This window comes from Callorhinus ursinus, unplaced genomic scaffold, assembly GCF_003265705.2.
Source record: "Callorhinus ursinus isolate GAN/ISIS: 27379988/994484 unplaced genomic scaffold, GSC_fseal_2.0 scaffold5, whole genome shotgun sequence".
NCBI classification, from domain to species: domain Eukaryota; kingdom Metazoa; phylum Chordata; class Mammalia; order Carnivora; family Otariidae; genus Callorhinus; species Callorhinus ursinus.
The window spans coordinates 54081897-54100190 of NW_027397067.1; the positions used below are offsets into that span (position 1 = coordinate 54081897).

An 18294-nucleotide genomic window follows, 5' to 3' on the forward strand; every position below is an offset into this window, starting at 1 on the left:
GAGAAATCTCCCTCCAGCATAGGCCCCAAGATTAGCAAAAAAATCTCCCTCACATATACTCCAGGTGTCTTTCAACCTGCTGCTTCTGTATTTCAACGGGGCTGTTTGTGATGCTGTCTCTTCAAGGGTGGGGACTCTTTCCTATCACCCTCTGGCCTGCCCAGCTGAGCCCGTGATTTTAAAGTTCCAGGTATTAAGCCCCACTGATTGTAAGAATTGAGAAGTTAAGACCTTCTGGTTTTCAAAGTCAAATATTATGGGTAATCATCTCCTGTGTGGGTCCCCTATGCCTGAAGTGTCTGCTGTAGGGCATGCTCCTTTCACCTTTTGTGCCTGTGGTGTCCCTCCCTCCTGTGGATAGTCCTGAGTCAGTTTGGCTCTAGACAATGTCTCTACCCTTCCTACCCCCTTCATTGTGGCCTCTTCTTTACATTTAGCTGTGGAGTCTGTCCTGCCAGCCTTTGGATCATTTTCTTGGTTATTTACACTGATGTGGATTTTATCCAGGTCTATCCATGGACAAAATAAGCCTAGGATCCTCCTAGTCAACCATCTCCCTGGAAGTCAATAAAGTTCACTTTAAAAGTTAATGCAATGATATGTATGTCTATCTGAAATGGTAATAATTATACACTTTGGATCTAAATGGCACAGTATATTTTTCTAAAATAAAATTTCTCAATAATTTTTTGAAGAAAACTGAGTATAGCACTTAACTATGACAGTCTTTCAGTGCATATACATACCTCTTAGACTTTACATCAGTGTGTTGCAAATAGGTTACAGGTTTCCCAGATACTTAATTCCTTGGTCCTTGGATGGCCAAGGTCACTTCTGGCCAAGAGCAGCCCTGGTGTGCCATAAGTATAATTTTCTGTGTGTCATGAAGTGGGGGGTGGGGGAAGGGTTAGAAGTCTATATTGGTTGGACATAGTATAGGTACATGTGATAGATTTCAAAAATGGTTCCAATTCTTCACCCTCCCCATAGCCATGTCCTCTGCCATGGAACTTTGGAGGGCACTCTATTCTAACTCTGGGAAAAGCTATATGATTTGCTTTGGCCAATATGATATGAGAAAATATGACACAAATGGAGTCTTGAAAAATGGTTGTGCAATTGATCTTGCCCTGTCACATTCTAACACATAGCCATAATACATGCCTGGGTTAGTGTGCTGCTGGAAAAGACAGATGGAACAGAATCTCAAGATGGATGTGGCTGGTAATGGATGAATACAAGTTACCTCTCTTGAACATGGCTTACCTGCTTTTAAACCCAAAATACTTCTTCAAAGCAAAGACAAGGGGTTGGCTCTTTTTATTTCCTTCCCATGGCAGAAACTTAGGAACCAGGGAAACACACAATCTTAATTTTCTTATTTCCTCTGAGGCACTAAGGGGGTATTTCCCACCTTAATATATACATTAAACATTAGAAAAATACATTTTTTATTAACAAGAGTTTTCACAGCTGTATCTCTTCTCTTGGAAAAGACACAAATCCTATTGTAAACTGCCCATGTGTTATAATTTAACTGCATCTTTCTCTTATGAGAAAGAGGGAAAATACTACTTACATAATGAGTGTCAGGGAGTTTTCGGGCCCATAAAGAGGGATTTAACTTAAAGCTTTTTATAAACACTAATAATACATATACTATTCTAACATAAAAACACTACAATTTAGTTATTCCCCTAATGACAGACATTCAGATTCCTCCAAACTTTTATTATAAACATCACTACAATGTATATTCTTATATATATTGCTCTGTGCACATGCTGAGTGTTTTCTATTATTTCTGGAATTCTAGAAAATGCACTGTTTATATGTATTCAAATAATATTTAATCCTTTGGTACCAACTGACACTCCCATCAACAGTATAGGCGAGTTTCCATTTTCCCTACCTTGGCCAATATGAAATGTTATAAAACTTTACGTTTTTTGCCAATTTCCCTGATTACCTGGGAGACAGCATCTTTTATAAAAGTATTGGCCATCTTTATTTTTCTATGACTTGACTGTTAATATCTTTTGTTTCCTTCTCTTCTGTATAATTTCTTTGCTTTTTATTATGAAATAATCTTTTGACATTCTAGATTTTAACCCTCATCTATTATGCACTGACAAATATCTTCTCTCAGCCTGTTGTTTTTACAACTATTAAAAGAATCAGGTCATAAAGAAATTTTACATTTTGTAATAAATCTATTAATCTTTTATATTCTTGCTTTCTGGGTCTTCAGAAGCCCTCTCAATCTTGATTATACACATTTTCATCTAGTAAGTAAATAAAAAATGTCTCTACTGATCCAATTATACCATCTCATTTAATTACCACTTCATAAATATCTTGATATCTGATTGGTTACCTTTTATCTTGGCTGTTTTTGCTCATTAAAATGGTATATGAAATAAACAATTTTCCAGGTAAATGCAAGCCTAAAAAATCCAAGGAAATAGTAAGAAACTAAAATTCATGACACAAAATATTTAATGTATTAAGCAGGGTTTTTTTTTTTTTTAATGTAGAAGTTCAAGAAGAACTACAAGGATAAATCAGAATTTGTGTGTGATAGATTTACATTAATGGCTCCTAAGAATTGTACCTCCTGTTATCTGTGTTCTGTGCAGTCTCCTCTCACTCTGACTTTAAACTTGGCCATGTGACTTGCTTTGTTCAATGCAAGAAGAGCAAAATGATGCAAACACAGGCTTGACAAGCTCTTGTATACCAAGGCTTGCCCTCTTGCAAGGTTTTCTCTATCACAGGAATAAGATGAGTCTAGCCTGCTGGAGAATGAGATGCCATGTAGAAAGAAGAGAAATGGCCCAATCAGTGAATCATAGATTTTCAAATGTCCTTGTTTTAAATCACTGAGTTTTGAGGTGGTCTGTTGTATAGCAATACATAAGAGCTACACTTTGTGGAATCTTATCATCTCTCTATGTGGAAGAACAAATGGATAAAAATTAAATGGAAAAGATTAAATAATTTGAAAAGAAATCTTAGTCTTTCAGCAAACTGTAAGAATACTGGACCTGTTGTACTTCTGTTGTATTCCCCCTCTACCTCATCTATTTTGTCCACTTAAGTATTTACAAGAATCAACAGTTTATCTGTTATCCAAAAATTCTATAGGTACAGAATGAGGAAACTATATCAATGAACAAAGAGTACATGATAAATATTTTTATTTTTAAACACTGAATTGTACATCTTTCATATAAAAGATGAAATTCCAGCCTGTCTTTTAAAAATAATTATACTTACTAGTACTTTTACATTTTTTTAATAGAAGCCAATTTCCTCTAAATTTTCAGCTTCCTTCCATAACTTTTACAGAATCATAATCTCTTGAATATATTTCCAATATCCTTTAAAAAATAAAAAATTCATACAAGATAATTTTATTAACATAGTAAAACTTAACAGGTTACAGTATAACTACCAACCTTCTGGCTATCTCTGAATCCTTTTCCACTACAGAAAAGCCAACACGTTGGAGTAATCAATTCTCTGTATTTACTTTTATTAAAAAGAGATTTTTGGTAGTGAGAACAAATAATCTCTCATTTGTTGCTTGAAAGCCTAAAATAGGATCATTGGTTTCCAGGCTTGCTACTTGCTGCTTAGCAACCTGTCCTACTTGCCTGCCTTCCTTTCTGTTGTAAAGTACAGTGGACACGGGAGTAGGCTGACGGTAGATGAATACTCGACGAAGGCATTCACACAGGGCTGCATAGGAGTAATTGGGAGCACAGGCAAAAAATTTTTTGTCTCTCTTTGATGCTTGGACGTAGCCTGACAAGAAATAAGAGACAAATAAAAACCCCATATTTTAAAAAGAAGAAAAATGTGATTAAACATTTAATATTTTATAGTTTTTATTACAAATTAAAATGCCTCAGTAAAATATACACCATAAGTATTCAACAGTGGTTGAATTCTGAACCATTAATGATTAGCCATAACCAGTTTCTCCCAACTGGTGCAAAAATAGCTTTAATTCCTAAGGAACAAAATAGGTAGGGTTTTATCTCTTTAAGAAAAACAAAACATGGTTCCTTATTATTTCCATGAACAATTAAAACACTAAAAATCTAAAATTAGTAAAACTGAAAACATGCCGAACTATCTTTAAATGCCAATTTAATAATCAGTTAAGCATCAGACTCCTGATTTCAGCTGAGGTCATGATCTCAGCATTGTGGGATCAAGCTGAGTGACTGGCTCCGAGCTGGGTGTGGAGCCTGCTTGAGATTCTCTCCCCCCTTTCCCTCTGCCCCACCCCCTGCTTGTGCTTGCTCGCACGCATGCTCTCTCTCTCAAATAAATCTTCAAAAAAAAAAATTAGGCTCATCAATCACAGATGTAGCATTACAGAATCTTTTTTATCAAATAAATGAGAAAAAATTATAGAATACCACTGTAGAGTTATTTCAGGAGTGTGTCCATAATATAGGCCCCAAGTCTGAAAATGCTAATATGACAATGCATTCTCATTATTTCTGTAATGTTAGTGGTGTTTTTATACACCAATACCAACAATGTAATAGGATTTTGTTGTACTTCAGCTTCCAGAAGTAGAACCTTGAGATCACTACAAGCTGGAATGAAAATTCAAGTGTCTAATTTTAAAAACTCAATTAGGACATCCCTTGAAAACTAATTAAACTTTGAAAAATTCTTGTCTTTTAAAAAATCTTTACAGGTTAAAAGGGCATTTATGTTCTGAAATATAAATTAGGATTTTCAGATTGGACATGGTTACAAATGTCATAACATGTAAGAGAAAAAATAGGACACTAATTTAAATTGAGATCTTACCAAATAATGAGCAAAGGAAGGACTGAGCACAGGAAGGCCACTACTTTTTTTTTTTAAGATTTTATTTATTTGAGAGAGAGAGTGTGTCGTGCAAGTGGGGGAAGGGGCAGAGCAAAAGGGAGAGAATCTCAAGCAGACTCTGCGCTGAGCCCCACATGGGGCTCGATCCCATGACTCTGAGATCATGACTTGAGCTGAAATCGAGTTGGACACTTAACCAACTGAGCCACCCAGGTGCATTTCAATACTGGTTTTCAATATTAAGCAGTTTGAGGAGGAAAAAGTGAAGGGGATGGAGGTAGATACCTATTTGAGTATTTTAGAATTAGCTCTCCAGGCTAACCTTGAGAAAATTAATAATGTATATAATATCTCAAGACTAAATATCTAACACAATGTTGAGTTAACTTAAATTCAAGTGTAGCAGAATTTGTCTATGATAATGGATTTAGGGATACAAATGAAGAATCTGAGCATATAAAAATTATGATAGCACTTTCTTTACCGAAAAAAGATTCAGAATTGTGAATTCTAGTACAGAGGCTAGAAATTGTGTTTAAATTTTTCAACAAAACTTTGTATTCCACATCAGAAAAATCCCATTTGGTGTCTGAATTAACCAATTTAAGCTGCCTATATTACTAACTATAAAGGATAACTGACAAATGTCTGTAATTAAGGTTGTATTCAGAATGTATGATTTTACTTCCTGTTGTCAGTTTAAAATCACTCAATAAAGCAGTAACTGTGCCTAATCTACATAGAAAACTTCTCCCACACAATATTATTTAGACATAAAATCAATTATTGCATAAGTCTACAATTATGTAGATTAATATTTTGAGACATAATTTTAAAACCATTTTCCCTTTTATCCTACAGAATAAATTTGATTTCTGCTTAGCACCATTTCCCTGTTTTCATTACAATGGCTCTTTTGCACAGAAGTTCCATGAAAGATGTCTCCTCATATGCATTATTTTAGAGCAATTTTATCATGTTTTTAAAGATTACTCTAAAGAAACCTGAATACAAGTTTCATGTAGGGTATTATGAAACCCACTGTTCATGTTCTAATTCAGTATAGTTTACTTGGAATAAACAAAGGACTGATTAAAATGATTCAAGGGGTTAGATAACCACTTTGATTTCTAGTCTGTGTTGACCTTCTGTACAAGCATAAAAACAGATTAATTCTGTTCCAAAGGTACTAACGTTTATCAGCTATAGTAAAAGCAACCAAATTATAGTACAAATCAATCCAAATATAATTAGGACAGCTCAAATTAAAAAAAAAAAATGACCATAGTTTTTGACATAATGGAAAATGCTTGCAAAGAGTTTGCTTTATACCTAAAGCATTGAAAGTTGCAATATGTTCCCACATATCATCTTGTTTGCTGGAGTGTGGTTGCCAGAGTAGGGCATCAACATCATGGCGCAAACAGAAGCAGGGCATTTCTTTAGGATCCACTATGACAGAGAAAAGGTACTGGTTGCTTCCAAGATTCACCTAAAATAAAAAGTGACAAAGAATAATTAACAAATAACCATGATGCCAATAACTGATACACAGTGCTATGTCAGCAGCTTTTCTAAACTTTCTAAATGCATAATCTGATTACCTCTTCAGAAATGCGCCTGGGAGAAACGTGTTAGTGCCATGTCTATTTTATAGTTGAGGAAAATGGTACACAGGGCCTTTAAGTTACTTGCCCAGGGGCAGCCTGGTAATAGTGGAGCTGAGATTTGAACCCAGAATCTATGTTCTTTTCTTTTTTTAAGATTTTATCCATTTATTTGACAGAGAGAGCACACCCACAGGAGCGGCAGAGGGAGCAGGAGAAGCAGGCTCCCTGTGGGAGCCTGACGCAGGGCTCAATCGCAGGACCCTGGGATCATGACCTGAGCCAAAGGCAGACACTTAACCGACTGAGCCACCCAGGTGCCCCTGGAATCTATGTTCTTAACCACTATACTATACTGACTCTCAACTATTAGTAACTTAGTTTAAAACATGATATAAAGCATTAATTTATAGACACAATATTTTTTAAACCATAGAATACAAATATGAAGTTTACAAATGGTTAACTTCTAATAGTTACCAAGAACAATTATAGCTACTAGGATTTATGAGCATGTGCTTATATGCCAGGCATGTTATAAATATTAATCTCAACCTATAAGGCTATTATTACTTTCATTTAACAGATAAAAGAACATACTTGGAAAGTTTGAGAACTTGTTTTAGGCTACAAAGAAAAACCACAATGCTGGGATTCAAGTTCAAATCTGTCTTTACAAATTGACTCTGATGTACTATTTAATTATAGTATCAGTGTTAAGAATGTTTATTATGTTAATTTTTATTGCAATACTGATGACTAAAGGAATTCATTTTAATACACAACCATCAGGCTGAGACTCATATTTGGATTCTACTTACAAGAATACTTCTTTTAATGAAAATAAGTTGAAATGATATTCTTTATAGAAATATTATTAGAGTTAAAAATGTCTAAATACCATACCAACAAAATCACATCAAATTCGGAGAAAACATAAAACATGCATAGTACTTGATAAATACTGAATTGCTCTCTTGAGTTTCAGGGTTAAAATGAGAGGTAGAGACTTGACCTGTATTCAATAGGGAAAACTGTGAAGTGGCTCTCCAGCAAGAGGGTTTGTTGGTACAGCGGTGCCAGCAGAGGCTCCTGGTCACAGGAGAATCCTGTGACAGAGCAACCCAATTTCTGTTGCCCCAGCAATGCCTGGGGATAGGGCTTTTGTTTGTTCTCTACAGAGGGGAGAGAGGCTGGCAGACAGTGTTCATAGATTATATCTGTGTATACGTATACATACTTACAAGGATGTTTACTGCAGCTTTGTTTATGTAACAGTGAAACACTTAAAACTGGTACATTTATTCTTGGAAAAAAAAAAAAAGGGCCCCTTATTCTGACTTAGATGTTCCTTCTCTTCCACTCTCACTTTATATGTATCTCCATTACAGTGGAATCAAAGTACTATTAATTACAAAAACAGCAATTTCACATGGTTTCGTTTTGCTCCGGCTAATCACTGGCTAAGTGAGGTTCATTTTCAAAACCACCAACTGCCTGGCCTTTTATAGTAAGTTTGATGGATCCAACACTGCTTCAAGCTCTCTTCTCTGCATGTCCTTCTAATATTCTCATTTATTTATTTACCAAGGGCTTTCACAGAAGAAAAAAATAGTTGAAATACAAATAGGGGTTATTTTCATAAAAATGCATTTACTTTTAACCAACTGAGCCACCCAGGCGCCCTTTTTTTTTTAAAGATTTTATTTATTTATTTGAGAGAGAGAATGAGAGATAGAAAGCACGATAGGGAAGAGGGTCAGAGGGAGAAGCAGACTCCCTGCTGAGCAGGAAGTCCAATGCGGGACTCAATCCCGGGACTCCAGGATCATGACCTGAGCCGAAGGCAGTCGCTTAACCAACTGAGCCACCCAAAAATGCATTTACTTTTATGAGCCAAGTGCCTTAAGAATGTATTGGGTATTAACAATGAAAATGATGTACCTCTGATCCTCGCATTTACGAATGGACAACACTAAGAGAACAGAGGACCCTGAATCATCAAGTAATAAGGCTAACCACTGAGGGAGATCAGTCATGAAATAAGGGGATGGGTGTGTAGGTCTCTTGCTATGTGCTCCTTTTTCCAACTTAGATGTTCCTTTTCTTCCACTCCCACTTTATACATAGCTCCATTACAGTGAAGTCCAAGTACTCCTAATTACAGAAACCGCAATCTCACATGGTTTGCTTTTGCCATATCTTTCATACTGCATTCTGCCTGGACTCTTGCCCTTTCTTGCCTGATGGATTCCTTCTCAACCTCCAAAATTCCATTCAACATCAATTGCTCTGAAAACTTCCTCTATTCCCATGGTTACATGAGCTGCTTGAACTCTTGAGAACCCTCAGCATCAAGTCTATCATTCCAAACGAATTTTCATATTTGTGTGAGATTCTTAATATGCATGTATACCATCCATGGTATGCTGACTAATATACCCCCCTCAATGTCCACATCTTAATCCCATGGAACCTATGAATATGTTACCTTTCAAGGCAAAAGGGGCTTTGTAGATATGACTAAGTTAAGGATCTTGAACTGGAAAGCTAATCCTGGATTACCTGGATGGGCCCAATGTATTAACAAGGTTTTTTTTTTTTTTTAGATTTTATTTATTTATTTGTCAGAAAGAGAGCAGGCACAAGCAGGGGGAGAAGGAGAAGAAGGAGAAGCAGACTCCCCGCTGAGCAAGAAGCCCAGTGTGAGGCCTGATCCCAGACCCTGGGATTATGACCTGAGCAGAAGGCAGACGCTTAATCGACTGAGCCACCCAGGGGACCCTGAGTTATAATCTTTTTGATGGTGGAGGGTCTTGCCTTGATGTGAATGACCGCTGAGTCATCAGGGTGGTTATTGCTGAGGATAGGGGTGGCTGTGGCAATTTCTTAGAATAAAACAACATGGAGTTTTCTGCATTGATTGAGTCTTCCTTTCATGAATGACTTTTCTATAGTATGTGATTCTGTCTGAAACATTTTACCCATAGCAGAGCTTCTTTGAAAATTGAGAGTCAGTCCTTTCAAACCCTGCCTCTGCTTTATCAACTAAGTTCATGTAATATTCTAAATCCTCTGTTGTCAATTTCAATAATCTTCATAGCATCTTCACCAGGAGTAGATTCCAATTCAAGAAACCACTTTCTTTGTTCATCTCGTAAGAAGCAACTGTTCACAGTTCAAGTTTTATCATGAGATTGCAGGAATTCAATCACATCTTCAGACTCTCCTAATTCTAGTTCTCTTGCTATTTCCATATCTGCAGTTATTTCTCCACTGAAGTCTTGAACCCCTCAAAATCATCAACAACTTCCAAACTCCTATTAATATTGGTATTTGGACCTCTTCCCAAGAATCAAGAATGTTCTCACTGGTACCTTAAATGGCAAATTTTTCCAGAAGATTTTCAACTGATTTTGCCCAGATCCATCAGAGGAATCACAATCTATGGCGGCTATAGCCTTATAAAATGTGTTTCTTAAATAAGACTTAAAAGTTGAAATTATTGCTTGATCCATGAACTGCAGAATGGATGTTGTATTACCAGGCATGAAAACAACATTAATCTCATTGTACATCTCCATCAGAGCTCTTGGATGATGAGATGCACTGTCAATGAACAGTAATATTTTGAAAGGAATCCTTTTGCTAAGCAGCAGGTCTTAATAGTGGGCTTCAAATATTTAGTAAAGCATGTTGTTAAAAAAAAATGCTGTCAACCAGCTTTGTTGTTCCATTTATATAGCAAAAGCAGGTAGATTTAGCATAATTTTATTTTTAAGATTTTATTTATTGGGCGCCTGGGTAGCTCAGTTGGTTAAGCGACTGCCTTCAGCTCAGGTCATGATCCTGGAGTCCCTGGATCAAGTCCTGCGTCAGGCTCCCTGCTCAGTAGGGGGTCTGCTTCTCCCTCTGACCCTCCCCCCTCTCATGTGCTCGCTCTCTCTCTCAAATAAATAAATAAAGTCTTTAAAAAAAAAAGATTTTATTTATTTATTTGACAGAGAGAGACACAATGAGAGAGGGAATGCAAGCAGGGGGAGTGGGAGAGGGAGAAGCAGGCTTCCCGCCAAGCAGGGAGCCCGATGTGGGGCTCCATCCCAGGACCCTGGGATCATGACCTGAGCCGAAGGCAGATGCTTAACGACTGAGCCATCCAGGTGCCCCTAGTATAATTTTTAAGGGCTCTAGGATTTTCAGAATGGTAAATGAGCACTGGCTTCAACTTAAAAACACCAGTTGAATTCACCCCCAACAAAACAGTCAAGCCTGTCCTTTGCAGCTTTGAAACCAGGCACTGACTTTTCCTTTCCAGCTATGAAAAGTCCTAGGTGGCATCTTCTTCCAATATAAAGCTGTTTTGTCTACATTGAAAATCTGTTGCTTAGTGTAGCCACCATCATTAATGATCTTAGCTAGACTTTCTGGATAACTTGCTGTGCCTCACCTTGCACTTTCATGTTTTGGAGATGGCTTCTTTCCTTAAACCTCATGAACCAAGCTCTGGTACCTTCAAACTTTTCTTCCACAGCTCTTCACCTCTTCCAGGCCTTCACAGAATTGAAGAGAGTTGGGGTCTTGCCCTGGGTTCGTCTTTGGCTTCAGAGAATGTTGTGCTTGGTTTTATCTTCTATCCAGACCACTAAAACTTTCTCTGTATCAGCTAAGGCTGTTTTGCTTTCTTATCACTGGTGTGTTCACTGGAGTAGCACTTTTAATTTCTTGCAAGAACTTTTCTGGAGCACCTGGGTGGCTCAGTCATTAAGCGTCTGCCTTTGGCTCAGGTCATGATCCCAGGGTCCAGGGATGGAGCCCCGCATCGGGCTCCCTGCTCTGCGGGAAGCCTGCTTCTCCCTCTCCCTCTGCCCCTGCTTATGTTCCCTCGCTCGCTGTGTCTCTGTCAAATAAATAAATACAATCTTAAAAAAAAAAAAAAAAAAAGAACTTTTCCTTTGCATTCACAATATGGCTAACCATTTGGGGCAAGAAGCCTAGCTTTTGATTTTAAAATGACAGACATGTGATGTTTCCTTTCACTTTAATGCTTAGAAGCCACTGTAGGGTTATTAATTGGACTAATTTCAATATTGATGTGTCTTAGGGAATAGGGAGGGTTGGAGAGGGAGAGAAGGGAATGGCAAGGTTGGTCAAGCAGTCAGAATACATACATTTATAGATTAAGTTTGCCATCTTATATGAGCAAGGTTTGTGGCACCCCAAAACAATTACAATAGTTAACTTTAAAGATCACTGATCATAGATGACTGTAACAAATACAATTTTTCAAACTTTTTTTATTATTATAAGAATTACCAAAATGTAGCAAGGAGACACAGTGAGCAAATGCTGTTGGAAAAATGGCTCACTAGACTTGCTCAGCACAGGGTTGCCAGAAACCTTTAATTGTGAAAAACCAAACCAAACCAAACCAAAACCAAAACAACAAATGAAAACACTGCATCTATGAAGCACAATAAAAGGAGGTATGCCTGAACTTTATGCCATACTCAAATAGTACCTTCTCTTCTGAGTTTTCTCCAACGTTAAAAGAAATAAGGCAACGATAGTTCATACCTTTCCTATAAAACTTATCTCATTTCCTTTATATGCTCTAGGACTCTGACTCTAGGTGGGCTACTTAGCCCCTATTTCATTCTCCTGTAAATATATGATAATAATAGTACTTATTTCACAATTGTTATAATCAGTAAAATATATTTCAAGCACCTGCATAGTGCTTGGCACTTAGAAAGACCTTAGTTAACCAAATATTCTTTACTGCCATTCTAGGCATCTTCTATAGATTCTTCCTTAAATATTATTGGCATTCCAAATTAAACAAAGGAGATGAACAACATTAATGGGGAAAGCATAGCAACTTAGCAATGATCTTCATGGAATCATATAGCACTTAATTTTATGTCTAAGAAATGTGTAAATAGCTATTAAAAAGAAAACCCTTACTCTGTGTTAATCAGCATATTTCATTTAGACAAATTTCTAAACTCTTGCACCATTTCAAAACTAAGAAACGCAAAATTCATTATTCTGCTTGTCATTTTATTGTCAAATAAATTCTATTTTATCTACAGTTCCACCTGTATGCCCATCAGTTTTAATTTTATACCTTCCTATAATGCATAAGTTTCAGTAGTTTGCAGATCTGCCCAGAAAAAAGTGAACAAATTATTCTTGAAATAAGATTTGGATGCTTTAAATATACTCTCAAAACCAAGTCAATCAGAGAAAGACATGTATCATATGACCTCACTGATAGGAGGAATTCTTAATCTCAGGAAACAAACTGAGAGTTGCTGGAGTGGCGGGGGGTGGGAGGGATTGGGTGGCTGGGTGATAGACACTGGGGGGGGTATGTGCTATGGTAAGCGCTGTGAATTGTACAAGACTGCTGAATCACAGATCTGTACTTCTGAAACAAATAATGCAATATATGTTAAGAAAAAAAAAGAAGATAGCAGGAGGGGAAGAATGAAGGGGAGTAAGTCGGAGGGGGAGACGAACCATTAGAGACAATGGACTCTGAAAAACAAACTGAGGGTTCTAGAGGGGAGGGGGGTGGGGAGATGGGTTAGCCTGGTGATGGGTATTAAAGAGGGCACGTTCTGCATGGAGCACTGAGTGTTATGCACAAACAATGAATCATGGAACACTACATCAAAAACTAATGATGTATGATGATTAACATAATAAAAAAATTAAAAAAACAAGTTTCTGGAAGTTTAAATAAAACAAATTAACTAGTCTGATGATACTAACTGCAAATAATTTAATGTGAGAAAAAACATATGGTTTAATGAGGTAAACAATTTAGAATTCTTCTATGTGTAGTAAGAGACTGTGTAATATTCATTTTACCTAATAAATTCCAGCCTTCCTTGTCTTCATTTTAAATCAAGTATTCTACACAGCTAAATAAACAAGATTATGTCTTGTTTTATTTATATTTATATAATAAATATATAGCTTCAATTCCTAGTTTGCCAAGCATTTTTATCATAAATGGCATAAATGTGGCTAAAATATTTTTAGTCTGTTGATAATGGTGAATTTCACTGATATTTGAATGCTGAATCAGCCTGGAATTCCCAAGATAAACTATAATTGGTCATGATGTATTATCATTTTACTTATTACTGGATTTCATTTACTAATATTTTACTGAGAACTTTTACAACATTTTATTCATGACAATATTGGCTTCCCCTTTTTCATACGTTTCTTTTTTTTGTCATATCTTTGGCTATCAGAGTACTGTGGCCTCCTAAAGTAAGTTTAGAGGTATTCCTTTTATTTCCTGGAACAGTTTGTAGATGAATGATACTGTTTCTTTGTTTGGTAAAACACCAGTGAAGCAACCTAGGTCTGGAGATTTGTTAGAAGGTTTTTAACGATAAATTCAATCTTGTTAACAGATAAAGGACTACTAAGGTTATCTATTTCTTCTTGAGTGAACTGTGCTTGTCTTTTAAGGAATTTGCTGCACTTAAATTGTCAAATATATGAAAAGAGAGTTGCTCATAATATTCCATTACTACACCTTAGTGTCTTTGGACCTTTATGCACCTTTTTATTCCCAATATTGGTAATTTGTGTCTTCTTTTTCCTTGGTTATTCTGGCTAGAGACTTACCAAGTTTGATCTTTTCAAAGGATGAGCTTTTGGTTTCATTGCTTTTATTATTTTCCACTGATTTCTGCTCTTACCTTTATTAAGTTTTAATATTAATTATTAAGTTCCTTTCTCCTCTTTGCTTTAGATTTGGTTTGCTCTTTTCCTAAATTTAAGGTGCAAGCTTAAACTATTAAGTTGATACATTTTTCTTATATAACCTGTAATGCTATAAAAATTCCCTCTAAGCATTGCTTTAGGGGCATCCTACATGTACTATGCTTCATTTTCATTCAATACAAAATTTCTTAACTTCCTTTGTGAGGTCCACTATGGCTCATGGATTATTTAGAAATGTGTTTTATAATTTCCAAATTATTTGCGGGTTTTCCAGATTTTTCTGTTTTACTTATATCTAATTTAATTGTTATGGTCAGAAAACATTCCAATTGTGATTATTTTTAAAAAATTGTTGAGGATTATTTTATGGGCCAGAATATGGTCTATTTTGGTGAATATTCTGTCTCTTCTGGGCTTCCAATCAGATGTAAATGCTCCTAAATGCTGTTTTTTGTTTTTAATCCCTACCCCACCCCCCACTTTGGTTTAGGTTCTACTAATTTTTAATAACCTATTTTCAAGGTTGCTAATTCTTTTTCCACAGATGTACTGAATATACTGATGAGTTTGTTAAGGCATTCTTGTTGCTGTGATTTTTTTTTCTAGAATATTCATTTTATTCTCTTACAGTCTCTCTCTGCTATAATTCTGCATTTATTTATGTATGTATGTAATTCATCTTTTCTACTAAACTCTTTAACATCACACAGTTATTTTAAGTTCCTTGTCTGGTAGTTCCAAAATACATAACATTTGAGTCTGGTTACCTGGTCTGCTTTGTCTCTTGACAGTGGGATGTTTTTCTTTCTTCTTTTTGTGTGCCTTGTATTATTGTTTTTTTTTTTTTTGCCTTGTAATTTTTGATTAAATACAGGATGTGAAAAACATCCTTCAACTTCCCCTAGTGTTAAGTTATTTCAGGGTTTGGGCCTTTTCAGTGACATGGTCCTTCCTCCAGCGGTACAAAACGTCTAATAGTCTGGGCTTCGGATGATCTGATTTCTCTCCCAGGCCCAGAGATGGTGTTTTTTAAAGTTTTTATTTTTATTCCCCTTAGCAGCAATAGGTCTTCTTCTGAGCCCTTGGGATGCTAAGATTTGATGCTCTTCTCCCAGCAGCTTAAGACTTCTGTTACTTACGGAAAATAATCTAAGAAGGATATCATACACTGCACTGAAGTACAGAGCAAGGGACATTTGGTTCTCAAGAGATAGATTACCTGTTCATCAAAACTATGTGCTGTTTTCTAAACACTATTCCACTTCTCCATTAGACCTGACTTGCCAATGCATTTGTTTATAGGATGACCTTCTAGTTCTTCATGAGATCTGAAAGAGATTGTTTCTACCGCTCCCTATAATCTCCACATATGTTCACACTAAACATCCATCTCAAGATAATTCCAAAGGTTTTCTCTCATCCCTGCAAACTCTAAAAATCCACACAACATAATCTTGTCCAAAAGAAAAATCAAAATTAAGATAACAAATGAAGTAACTAGATTGCTAAGTGAATTAAGTAAATGAAAATGAAGTGTGATAATTAAATAGAATTAAAATTAATTAAAATTAATGAATTAAAATTAAAAGATGCTCCTCCTGGTCTTACCATTTAGGAAATTACGAGGGTTTCAGGAACTCGGTGCCAGGAACTGGAGGCAGAGTATATATACATATTTTCTATTATTTTACAACTACCTTATTTAATCTTCACTACTTGAGAATTAAGAACATGATGCCATTTTGTAAAAGAGGAAACTCAAAAACAAGATGTTAAGAGACTTAAGAAGCTAATAAATGGCAACTGGATTTCAGTTCAGATATGCTTCCAAACCCATGTTCTTAATTATCACCACTGCATGCTCTCCAAAGCCCATTTTATAGTAACTATTGTTTTTAATTGAAGCATAGCTGACATGTAATACAGCATTAGTTGGCGTATGACCTAGTGATCCAACAATCATATACGTTACAAAATGCTCACCATGACAAGTATAGTTACCATAAGTCACCAAAGTTGTTAAATTACTGACTATATTCTCTGTGCTATACTTTTGATCCCTGACTTTATATAACTCCAAATATGTACTTTTTAATTCCCTTCACCTATTTTGTCTGTCTTCTTACCCCCTTCCCTCTGGCAAACACCCAATTTATGGGTGTTTTTGTTGTTTGTTCATTTGCTTTGTTTTTAGAGATTCCACATATAAGTGAGATCATATATTTGTCTTTGACTTATTTCACTTGGCATAATGCCATCAAAGTGCATCCATGTTGTCAGAAGTGGCAAAATTACATTCTTTTTTATAGCTAAAAAATATTATATTGTGTGTATACACACATTTTCTTTACCCATTAATCAATGGACACATATTGTTTCCCTGTGTTGGTTCTTGGCTATCATAAACAATGCTACCATAAACAATGGGGATTAGTGCTTTTTTGAGTTAGTTTTTATTTCCTTTCAATAAATACCCAGGAGTGGAATTACTGGATCACGTGGTTATTTCTAATTTTTTGAGGAAACTCCCTGTTTTCCATAATGGTTGCACCAATGTACATTCCCACCAAAAGTGCCCAAGGGTTCCCTTTTCTCTCATCCTCACCAACATTTGTTACTTCTTATCTTTTTTGATACTAGCCATTCTCACTGGTGTGAGATGGTGATTCACTGTGGTTTTGATTTGCATTTCCCTGATGATTAGTAATGTGGAGCATATTTTCACAGGTAACTTGGTCATCTGTTGTGTCTTCTTTGGAAAAATGTCTATTCAGGTCCTTTGCCCATTTTTAAAACTTTTTTTTTTTTTGGTGTTGAGTTGTAGGAGTTCTTTATATATTTTGGATATTAATCCCTTATTGGATATGTCATTTGCAAATCTCTTCTCCAAATTGGTAAGTGACCTTTCATTTTGTTAATGGTTTCCTTTGCCCCGCAAAAAGATTTTTAGCTTGATGTAATCCAAATTGTTTATTTTTGCTATTGTTTCCCTTGCCTGAGGAAAGAGATTTAGAAAAATACTGCTAAGGCTGAGGTATAAGCCTTTACTGCCTATGTGTTCTATTGGGAGTTACATGGCTTCCCAGGTCTTACATTCAGGTTTTTCATCCATTTTGAAATTATTTTTGTGTATGGTGTAAAGAAATGGTCCAGTTTCATTCTTTTCCCAGCATTATTTGTTGAAGAAACTATCTCTTCCCCATTGTATATTCTTTAAAGAAAAAAAAAAAAGATGTATTTGAGAGAGAGCAGGGTGGAAGGGGCAGAGAGGGGCAGAAGGAGACGGAAAGAATCCCAAGCAGAGTCCCTGCTGAATGCGGAGCCCTACATGAGGCTCGATCCCACGCCCCTGATGTCATGACGTGAGCCAAAACCAAGAGTTGGACCCTCAACTGATTGATCTACCCCAGGTGCCCCATCCCCATCATATATTCTTGCCTCTTTTGCCATATATTAATTGACCATATCAGCATCGGTTTATTTCTGGGCTCTCTCTTGTGTTTCACTAATTTATGGGTCTGTTTTTGTGTATCATTCTGTTTTAATTACTACGGCTTGTAGTATAGTTTCAAATCTGGGACTGTGACACTTCTAGCTTTGTTCATTCTCAAGAATACCTTGGATATTAGTGGTCTTTTGTGGTTCATACAAATTTCAGGATGTTTTGTTCTAGTTCTGTGAAAAATGTTATTGGTATTTTGATAGGCATTTCACTGAATATCTAGATTGCTTTGAGTGTTATGGACATTTTAACAATATAAGTTCTTCCAATCCATAACCATGGTATATATTTCCATTTCTTGTGTTTTGTTTGATTTCTTTCATCAAATATAGTTTTCAGAGTACACATCTTTCACCTCCTTGGTTAAATTTATTGCTAGGTATTTTAATTGCTTTTGATGCAACTGTCAATGAAATGTCCTTAATTCCTCTTTATGATAGTAATTAGTGTACAGAAACACAACAGATTTCTGTATGTTGATTTTCTATCCTGCAACATTAGTAAATACATTTATTAGTTCCAACAAATTTGGGGTCTTTAGGATTTTCTATATACAGCATTACATTATCTGCAAACAAT

The 18294-nt window shown here is 36.0% G+C and overlaps 1 protein-coding gene across 1 annotated transcript in view; it reads right to left on the minus strand.

Annotated features, from left to right (window-relative positions):
- Window positions 1–3183: 3183 nt before the first annotated feature.
- The window catches only part of NUDCD1 (NudC domain containing 1), a 76111-nt gene continuing 61000 nt past the window's right edge, over window positions 3184–18294 (minus strand). The window contains exons 9-10 of the mRNA XM_025871007.2: window positions 6190–6349; window positions 3184–3810 (exon numbers count right to left, since the gene is read on the minus strand). Of these exons, the coding sequence (XP_025726792.1) occupies window positions 3518–3810; window positions 6190–6349 (453 nt within the window). The 3' untranslated portion in view covers window positions 3184–3517. The remainder of the gene's footprint in view (window positions 3811–6189; window positions 6350–18294) is intronic.